The sequence below is a fragment of the Belonocnema kinseyi genome, chromosome 8 (genome assembly GCF_010883055.1).
Source record: "Belonocnema kinseyi isolate 2016_QV_RU_SX_M_011 chromosome 8, B_treatae_v1, whole genome shotgun sequence".
Classification (NCBI taxonomy): Eukaryota; Metazoa; Arthropoda; class Insecta; order Hymenoptera; family Cynipidae; genus Belonocnema; species Belonocnema kinseyi.
In genome coordinates this window covers 17,136,779-17,147,726 of record NC_046664.1, presented here as the reverse complement: position 1 = coordinate 17,147,726, position 10,948 = coordinate 17,136,779, and the positions used below count along the sequence as shown (strand labels likewise).

At 22.3% G+C, this 10,948-nt stretch overlaps 1 protein-coding gene across 1 annotated transcript; it reads left to right on the top strand.

Annotated features, from left to right (window-relative positions):
- Nucleotides 1–1,253: 1,253 nt before the first annotated feature.
- On the top strand, nucleotides 1,254–10,637 carry LOC117178134 (UDP-N-acetylglucosamine transferase subunit ALG13 homolog). Its single transcript, XM_033369390.1, has 2 exons — nucleotides 1,254–1,512; nucleotides 10,022–10,637. Exons 1-2 carry the CDS (start codon nucleotides 1,426–1,428, stop codon nucleotides 10,436–10,438), a joined length of 504 nt encoding a protein of 167 aa, XP_033225281.1. The 5' UTR covers nucleotides 1,254–1,425; the 3' UTR covers nucleotides 10,439–10,637.
- The last annotated feature ends 311 nt before the right edge of the window (nucleotides 10,638–10,948 follow it).

The following is a 10,948-nucleotide window of genomic DNA, read 5'->3' as shown; positions in this document are numbered from 1 at the left end:
TTTTTGTTTATTTTGTTTAAAATAAGAACAGTTGCATTTATAAACTCAACTGTCAATCATTTTCTGTTGAAATATCCATTATCACACATTTTTCGTTAAAAATTCATCTTTTTAGGTTGAAAAATCCACTTAAAAGTTTAATTATATTCTTTGAACTTTTTTTGTGAAACCATTAATTTTTTTAACTTTTGCCTTGTATATTCCACAATTTGGTCAAAAATTAAATTTTTTTGTTGTAGAAAATTTATATTTTCGTATTGGAAATTCGAATTTAAATGAAAATTCAACTATTCTATTTTTAATTAAAAACTGATCCTTTCAATACTAAAAATTATAATATTCAGTTGAAAAATGGTCTTTTTGGGAGAAAACCAACGTTCTTGGTTAGAAATTCAACTATCTGATTAAAAATGTATTCATTTTGTTGAAAATTTAACTATTTGGTTGGAAATTAACTTTTTTGTTGTGATCTCATATTTTCATATTTTTGATTAAAACTTAATATTTTTGTTTAAAATTAAACTATTTGGCTGAGAATTTATGCAGTTGGTTAAAAATTTATCTTCTTTTATATAAAATCCATCTTCCTAGTTGAAAACTCAACTATTTGGGATAAAATCTATTTTTTAAAATGTTAAATTTAACTATTCCATTTTGAATTAAAAAATGTATCTTTTTAGTTTAAAAAGACAATGATTTTATTATAAGTTTATGCAATTTCTTCAGAAACCGTCTCTTTTTGTATAAAATTAATCTTTTTGTTTAAAAATTCAACTATTTGTTTAGAAATTTATGTATTTTGTTAAAAATTCGTCCTTTTAATATTAAAATTAATTTTATGGGTTGAAAGTTTATCTCTTTGGTTAAAAATGTAATTTGGGTCAGCTGTTTTTGATATTTTCTTGAAAATTGGCATAAAGTTTCATGTTATTTTTGGATGCCCCTTAAATAAATTCACAAAAAAAAATTATAGTTAAATTCATTACGTCAGATAGAGCGTTTAAACCGGGCGCAAAACTTACGAAACCTAACAAAAGGGTGGAAGACTTTGATTTGTTTTAATTCTAGAGATAATTAGAATGTTACTTTTATTTTATTGTATTTAGCAGTTTGAGCAGAAATTAAAAAAATATATTTAGAAGTATTAGAATGTGCAATTTTTATTTAATATTTTTGTGATTTAAAAATGCCGCCTCCACCAGATGGCCAACAGATCGCAATTGCTGCCAACTGCAAAAGCAATTGAAGATTTTGTAGAGATTTTATTTATTTGTTAATTGAAAGATATATAAAATATTATTTAAGCGTAATCAAATAGTGATACAATTTTTGAGATAATTTTCTTGTAAATTTGTATTAAATAATAGTGCCTTTTAATTGATTTGGTGAATTTTTAATGTAAAAATTTATCAAACTAACCTCGAAATGTCGCGAAAAACTGTATTTGTCACAGTAGGAACGACAAAATTTGATGAGTTGATCAACACGATAACTCAAAATGAAATTTTGAAGGTAAAATTTCATTTAAATTATTATTTATTAAAATATATATAATTATATTGTTATATAAAAATGTATTAATAAATATATTAATTATAATAATTATTCATAAAAATAATTTATTTTATATAATTTTATCTCTTCCAATTTAGAAAAATTGCAAATCTAAATTTTCTTTCTTCCAATTCGATAAAAATCTTTAAAATAAAAAACTGTTCCTCTTTCAATTCAGAAAAAATTTTAAACCAAAATTTTTTCCCTTCCAAGTCGCTAAGAAATCTTAAAAACAAAGAAAATTTCTCTCTTTCAATTCAGAAAAAAACTTAAATCTAAATTGCCTCTCTTCTGATTCAAGATAAATGTTTTTAAAAACTTATCTTTTAGAAAAGTTGAAAATAATTTTTTTCCTTCCAGCTCGATAAAAATGAAAAATTTCCTTCTTCCAAATGAAGAAAAAATAAAACCAAACTTTCCTCTGCTGCAAAGTCACTAAAAATCTTTAAAAAAAATATATCTTCCAATTCAGAAAAAGAAATAATAAAAAGTCCCTCCCGTCCACTCAAAAATGTTTTTTTTTCAAAAAGTTGCCTCTTCCAATACAGAAAATAATTAACAACCAAAATTAGCTTCCTTCCAACTCGATAAAAATATTGAAATCAAAATTATTTCGCTCTTCCAATTAAAAAAAAAAAAATGAAAACCAAAATTTCCTCCCTCCCAACTCAATAAAAATGAAAAGGATCTCTTCTAATTAAGAAAAAATTGAAACCCAAAATTTCCTGTCTTGCAATCAATAAAAAAAATAAACATAAAAAATTCTTCCTTCAAGCTAAATAAAAATATTAAATGAAATCGCCGCTTCCGCAATTCAGAACAAAAATTACACAAATTGCATCCCTGCCAACTCAATAAAAATAATATGAACAAAGAAAAAAGGATTTTTTCTAAATCAGAAAAAATTGACAACCAAAATTGTCTGCCATACAACTCAATTAAAATGTTTTAAAAAAATCAATAAAAATGTTGAAAATTAAAAATTACTCTCCTCCAGTGCAGAGTAAAGTATGAATTAAAAAAGTATCCCCCGTCCACTCAAAAAATAGCCTCTTCCAAATCAGAAAAACAATTAATAACAAAAATTTTCCCCCTTTTAAATCGAGAAAAGCCTTAAAAATACAAACAAAATTTTTTACAAAAATTTATTCTCTACCAACTCAATAAAAATGTCAATGATACAAAAAATTCCCTCTTGAAATACAGATTAAACTGGAGCATAAAAATTAAAATTAAAATAAAAAAAGATCTTTTCCAGTTCAGAAAAAAATGAAAAACAAAATTTCCTCACTTCCAACTAAATAAAAATGTAAAAAATAACAAATTTTCCTTCTGCCAATTTATAAAATATTGAAAACCACAATTTCCACCTGAATACAAATATTTAAAATTTTAAATGTCGCTCTGTCAATTCAGCAAACATTAAAAACTAAAAAATTTACAAAAGAAAAATACATTACAAATTTAATTTAATAAATTAAATTTAATAAATTTAATAAATTTAATAAATTTAATTGATTAAAAAAATTTAATATAACTTCTACCAATTCGGTAAAAAATTAAATACCAAAACTTCTTCTCTTTTTAAAAAATTAGAATTGTAAAATTCAAACTTTTTTGGCAAATAAATCCTTGTATGTTGAATTATTTTAATCTCAAGTAGTTTTTAATTAATAATTGATAAATTGTTATTTATACATTAAATATGCAACAGTTCCACTCACAAATTAGATTTTTTTTAATGGAACAATTAAAATTCTTTCGTTCGATTTATAATTGCCTACTTTAAGTATTGAATAAAATATTGTTAAATATTAAAAAATTGTATTTTTTATAATTAAAAAATATCTCTGTTCCTCTGAATTTTAAAAATACACAATTTGGCTCCCAGTCCACTTAAAAAATGTTAAAAAGAAAAAATTGTCCTCTTCTAGTTCAGAAAATGAATTAATAACATACAAAATTCTTCCCTTAAACTAAAAAAAAAAAAAAATGATAAAAAAATTGCCGCTACGAATTCAGTGAAAAAAAGTTCAAATCTGAAAAACTAATATTTTCTCGATTTAAACTCAAGAAAAATATTAAAAATACAACATTTGCTCGCTTTCAACTGAATAAAAATGTTTAAAAAATGATTTATAATAATTATTTACAAAAATAATTTATTTAATATAATTTTTGCTCTTCCAACTTAGAAAAGTTGAAAATCTAAATTTTCTTCCTTCCAACTCGATAAAAAAAATGTTCCTTTTCCAATTCAGAAAAAGTTGAGAATCATAATTTCCTTCCAACTTGATAAAAATCTTAAAAATAAAAAAACTGTTTCTCTTTTTCCAATTCCTTTTCCAATTCAGAAAAAGTTGAAAATCAAAATTTCCTTCCAACTCGATAAAAATCTTAAAAATAAAAAAATTGTTCCTCTTTCAATTCAGAAAAAATTGTAAATCAAAATTTCCACCCTTCCAAGTCGCTAAAAATATTAAAAATAAAGAAAATTCCCCTCTTCCAATTAATTAAACTAAAAAAAAATCACAAGAAAAAAATTTCCGCTACGAATTCTGTGAAAAAAACTTTTAAACCTCAAAAACTAATATTTTCTCGATTTAAACTCAAGAAAAATATTAAAAATACAACATTTGCTCGCCTTCATCAGAAGAAAAATTAAAAAAAAAATTATTATAATAATTATTCACAAAAATAATTTATTTAATATAATTTTTGCTATTCCAACTTAGAAAAGTTGAAAATCTAAATTTCCTTCCTTCCTACTCGATAAAAAAATTATCTTTTTCCAATTCAGAAAAAGTTGAGAATCAAAATTTCCTTCCACCGCGATAAAAATCTTAAAAATAAAAAAACTGTTCCTCTTCCGATTCAGAAAAAATTGTAAATCAAAATTTCTACCCTTCCAAGTTGCTAAAAAATTTTAAAACTTATCCTCTTCTAATTAAACTCACTTCCAACCTTATAAAAATGTTATAAATAAAAAATGTCCCTCTTTCATTTAAAACGAAAATTGAATATACAAATTCTTCCCTTAAACTCAAAATAATAATAATAATAATAAAATCGCCGCTTCCAATTCAGTAAAAACAAACTTTCAAACCTTAAAAACTAATATTTTCTCGATTTAAACTGAAGAAAAATATTTAAAATACAAACATTTGCTTGCCTTCAACTGAAGAAAAATTTTTAAAAATAATTATTATAATAATTATTTACAAAAATAATTTATTTAATATAATTTTTGCTCTTCCAATTTAGAAAAGTTGAAAATCTAAATTTTCTTCCTTCCAACTCGATAAAAAAATGATCCTTTTCCAATTCAGAAAAAGTTGAGAATCAAAATTTCCTTCCCAATTAAAATCTTAACGTTGAAAGCTTAAATTAAGTACTCTGAAATTTTAACAATTCAGGACTTTTTGTTTCTTATTTAAATAAAAATTCAAGTATTGCTAGATATTAAAAAAAATGTTATTAAAATAATTTGTAATTGAGTGGGTTAAAATGTAATATTATAGATTGAAGCAATATTTGAATAGGTTTTGTAATTAAATAAAAGCATTTAATTCTGCATCTATTAATTTAAAATTACATATTTTAAAATGGAAAATAGCTTCTAAAGTTTCAATCGGACGTTTTTATGTGTTTATCTACTAGGCTTTCGAGTTGAAAAAGTTCAATTTTCAGCTTGAAAATGTGGAAATCGTTTCATTTTGAACAGATTTAAAATCGTCTGGCAAAATCAATATTTGATTTATATTTATAGTTGATCAACTTATAATTTTGTTTTAAATTTTTACTTGTTTCATTCTTCAAAACTGCTTTTAAAAATGAATTTTTGAATTGAAAAAAAACCCCTGAACATGAGACCTAAAGTTGAACATTTTTAAATTAAAAGAGCTTAGTATTAAAAATGATTTAATAATTTTTAAATTAAAAAACAATTTAAATCGAACTTATTTCTTATTAAATTATATCATTTATAATTAAATTTAAACTATTTTGATTGGACAGATTTTTTTCTACAAAATTGTAAAGTTCCTGGACAAAAAATAAATTCACCGTTGTTTCTTGGTCCATTGGCCACCCTGTATTAACATTTATTCATTTACGGATTTATTATTTTTTTGTTCTGAATCAAAAATATTTCCTTTGCAATTCCAAAAATACGACATTTCTTCTCAAAAATTGTAATTTACTTTTGTAAATTTTTAAAATATCAAAAAAGAAATAAATGAAAAAGAAATCTCTGGAATCTTTTAAAATCTAAAATATTTTGGAAACTTATAAAAATCTAGAACATTTGGAAATGTTGAAAAGTATTCTGTAATTTGAAAAGTTTATCCTACCTGGAATATCTGGAATTTTATATACCTGGAAAACCCCGGAATATTACTGTAATTGACTATTTTGTTAGAAATTCGTTTTTTTTTTTATTGAAAATGATCGTTTTTAGCCGAAAATTCAAGTTATTGATTGAAAATTCATGTATATTGTTAAGAAAATTCGTCCTTTTTGGTATAAAATTAATCTTCTTGGTTGAAAATTGATCTTTTTGCTTGCTTATTTAACAGTCTGTTTGCAATTTCTCTCTCTCTTTTTTCTGATTAATCTTTCTTAGTTAAAAATTCAGCCATGTCGAAAAGTTGTCTTTTTAGTTGAAAATTTCTTCTTCCTTCGTAGAAAAAATAATCTCTTAATATGAAAATTTAATTATTCTATTAATGGATTCATTATTTTAGTACAAATTTCATCTTTTTGTTTAAAATCTGTTTGTGTTAAAGATTCATCTTTGGGTTGAAAATCCGTAAGTTTGATTAAAAACCAGTTTTTTTTACTGGAAATTGAACTATTCTATTTTTGGTTAAAAATTTAGCTTTTTTAGTTTAAAATTCAATTGATGGTTTGTAAATTTACGTATTTATTTAGAAAATCATATTTTTTGTAAAAAATTAATCTTCTAGTTCGAAACATTGATCTTTTTGATTGGAAATTCTATTATTCCAGTTAAACATTCATCATATTGAAAGTTCCTCATTTTTGTTTAAAATTAAACTATTTCAGTTGAAGATTTAATGTTTGGTTTGAAAATTTATAAGTTTCGTTAAAAATTAATTTTTTTAACTGAACATTTAACTGTTCCATTTTTTCTTTTTGAATATTGATTTTTTTTAGTTGAAAATTAATCTATTTTGTTGAAAAATTGCACTTTTTGATACAAAATTAATCTTCTTTATTAAAAATTCATCTTTTTTTCTTTGCTGAAAAATTAATTTTTTTTAACTGAAAATTTAACTATTCAATTTTTAATGAAAATTAAACTTCTTTTTTGAAAATTTAAATATTCTATTTTTATTGAAAATTTATTCTTTCTTCATAGAAATTATTCTGGTTGAAAATTAAATTTTTCTATTCAAAGATTCATTATTTTAGTGCAAAATTCATATTTTTGATTGAAAATGTATCTATTGATTCGTAAATTTGTCTCCATTGGTTGAAAATTCAACTATTTTGTTGAAAATGAATGTATTTTTTTAAATCATCTTATTTGGTAGAAAATTAATCTTCTTTTATAAAAAAAAATAATATTCTTGTTTGAAAATTTATCTTTTTGGTTGAAAATTCATCTTTTTTGTTCAAAATTCAATTATTTCAGTTAAGATTCGTCATTTGGTTAAACATTCATTTTTTAACTTTAAGTTTAACTTCCATTTTTGATTAAAAATTTAAAAAACAATTTTCAAATATTAATAATTATTAAAAAATTATATTTCTTGGTAGATAATTAATCTCCTAGTTTTAAAATTTAACTTTTTGGTTGAAAAACCAATTATTCCAGTTAAACATCCATTATTTTAGTTGAAAATTTATATTTTTTGTTTAAAATTAAATTATTTCAGTTGAAGATTCATCGTTTGGTTAAAAATTAATTTTTTTTAACTGAAAATTTAACTGTTCCATTTTTTGTTGAAAATTAATGTGTTATTTTTGTGTGTGAAAAATTGCCCTTTTTGATAAACAAATTAATCTTAAGTTAAATATACATCTTTTTGGTTGAAAAAAAAACTACTTGGTTGAAAGTTGAAATAGTTTCTTAAATTTATCTAACTTATATAACTTTTTGGTTAATTTTTTAATAGAAAATTTAACTATTCAATTTTTTATTGATAATTAGACTTTTTTGAAAATTTATGTATTTTGTTGAAAATTTTGTCTTTCTTCGTAGAAATTAATCTCCTCGGCTTCATTGAAAATTGAACTATTATATTTTTGGTTGAAGATTTGATCTTTTTAGTTAAAAATTCAACTATTGGTTTGTAAATTTGTCTTCTTTGGTTGAAAATCCAACAATTTTGTTGAAAATGTATGTATTTAAAAAAAAATCATCTTATTTGGTAGACAATTAATCTTCTAGTTTTAAAATTTAACTTTTTGATTGAAAAATCAATTATTCCAGTTAAATATCCATTATTTTAGTTGAAAATTTATATTTTTTGTTTAAAATTAAACTATTTCAGTTGAAGTTTCATTATTGGGTTACAAATTAATTTTTTAACTTAACTTTTAACTGTTCCATTTTTGGTTAAAAATTGATGCATTTTCTTGAAAATTGCCCGTTTTGATAAACAATTAATCTTCTTTAAAAAATCATATTTTTGGTTGAGAATTCAAGTATTCCAATTAAATAATCATCATTTATGTTAAAAATATTTTTTTTTTGTTGAAAATAAAACTACTTGGATGAAAGTTCTACAATTTTCTTAAAAACTTTTCTTTTTGGTTTAAAACTCGCCTATTCATGTTAAAGATTCATCATTTTCGTTAGAAATTCCTATATTTCTTTAGTGTAAATTTAATTTCTATTTTTTATTCAAAACTTATCTAACTTTTTTGTTACTTTTTTTAACTGAAAATTTAACTATTCAATTTTTTATTGAAAATTAAACTTTTTTGTGGTGGAATAGTCATGTATTTTGTTGAAGATCGTATTTTTTTGTTGAAAATTAAATAAAAATATTCCAGTTAAATGTTCTTCATTTTCGTTGAAAATATAACTAATTGATTGAAATTTAAACTCTATTTTTTGAAAATTCTTAATTTTAGTTAAAAATTTCTGTTTCTTTGGCGCAAAATTATTTTTTTTTTAACTGAAAATTTAATTTCCATTCTAATTTTTAATTAATTATAAGTTATTATATATTATATATAAGTAATTATAAGTAACTATAAGTAATTAATTCGTCAAAAATATAATAATATAATAACTATAATAAAAAAAATAAGAATTTTTTTATACTATTTTCGTTTCCGATTTATTTGTTTCCTTGGTATAAAATTAATGAAAATTAAACTTTTTTGTGGCTGAAAATTCAACTATTTCGTTAAAAATTCATGTATTTTGTTGAAAATCGTATTTTTTGATTAAAAATTAAATAATGCCAGTTAAATATTCTTCATTTTTGTTGAAAATATATCTTTTTGTTTGAAAATTAAACTCTTTTTTTGAAAATTCTTAATTTTGGTTAAAAATTTCTATGTTTCTTTAGTGTAAAATTAATTTTTTTTAACTGAAAATTTAACTATTCAATTTTTTATTGAAAATTAAACTTTTTGTGGTTGAAAATTCAACTATTTCGTAAAAAATTCATGTATTTTGTTGAAGATCGTATTTTTTTGTTGAAAATATATCTTATTGTTTGAAAATATAACTAATTGGTTGAAATTTAAACTCTTTTTCTGAAAATTCTTAATTTTAATTAAAAATGTCTATGTTTCTTTAGTGTAAATTTAATTTCCATTTTTGATTGAAAACTTATCTAATTTTTTTATTAATTTTTTTAACTGAAAATTTAACTATTCAATTTTTTATTGAAAATTAAACTTATTTTGTGGTTGAGAATTCAAATATTTCGTTAAAAATTCATGTATTTTGTTGAAGATCGTATTATTTGTTGAAAATTAAAATATTCTTCATTTTTGTTGAAAATTTATCGTTTTGGTTGAAAATATAACTAATTGGTTGAAAGTTAACAGTTTTAGTTAAACTGTTAGGATTTTGACGCAGTTTAAATTACATTGAATATATTAACCACATAAATCTATCCTAAATATGCACTGAACTTTAAGTATAAGAAGATGGGCAAACTCAATTAATGAATAATTATGTTTTTTGGATTATTTAACTATTTAATTATCAATGGTGTTAATATATTTAACAATATCTTGTTAATAAAATTGATCAAAGTCTGAAAAAAACTTGAAATACCTGAAAAAAATTTCAGATACCTAAAAAAAACCCCTGAAATTGTCATATGAAAATTTTTTTTCTAGGATTTGAGTAGACACCCTGCGAACTTTTACCTACCTAATTAAAAAAAATTCTTCTCGTTGAAGCCCCTTAACAAAAATAGTATCAAATTGAAATAAATTTCTTTCGAAACATATCCTTTTTTTTAAATTTTAGGCGTTGAACGAGAAAGGATATAATCACCTAATTTTACAAATCGGGAATACTTCTTTAGATCCAGACTGTACTCCTCGATGTGGATTTAAATCAATCGTGTCCTTCCATTTAAATCCATCCCTTGAAAAATACGTTTCGTCTGCTGACCTAATAATCAGTCACGCGGGCGCCGGAAGTTGTTTGGAAGCACTTGAAGCCAAGAAGCCCTTAATTGTTGTCACAAATGAATTACTGATGGACAATCATCAACTCGAATTAGCTCAGCAGCTACACAACGATGGCCATTTATACTATTGCACATGCGATACTCTTTTAAACCTTCTGCAAACTATGGATCTGACGAAATTGAAGCCCTTCACATCTGATAAGAGTCGAGCTATCGCGAACCTGATCGATCAAATCATGGGATTTGATTAGGCGAAAAATCTGCAAATTTTCTCAAAAGTTAGTTCTGGAAGTTTTTTAAAACCTGGAAAATTTCTTGAATTTTTCTCATAATTCTGGAAGTTTTATTTCCTTCAAGACAAAATAGGTTTTTCAATTTGTTCTCTGCTGAACGAAAAAAGATTGATGATTTATTTTTTTGGTATGGACATGTTTACAATCATTAGAAATAATGTTCTTTTTAGTTTATCGGAATTAATTAATATTACAAGATATTCTTGAATTTGTCTATAAAGTCCATGAATTTTAATAAGAATTGAAATATATTTTTATTTTATCTATTTATAATTAAAATTTAGTGTATATTTAGGTAAAATAAGGTGAGTACTTTATTAAAAATTAATTTAAACCGTTCCAAATTCTTAACTTCTCAAGTAGATATTTGAATTTTCAAAAAGATAGATGAATTTTTAACCAAATAGCTGAATTTTCTACCAAAAGGATTAATATTTTGCCGAAAAAACGATTTAAAAAAAAAATACA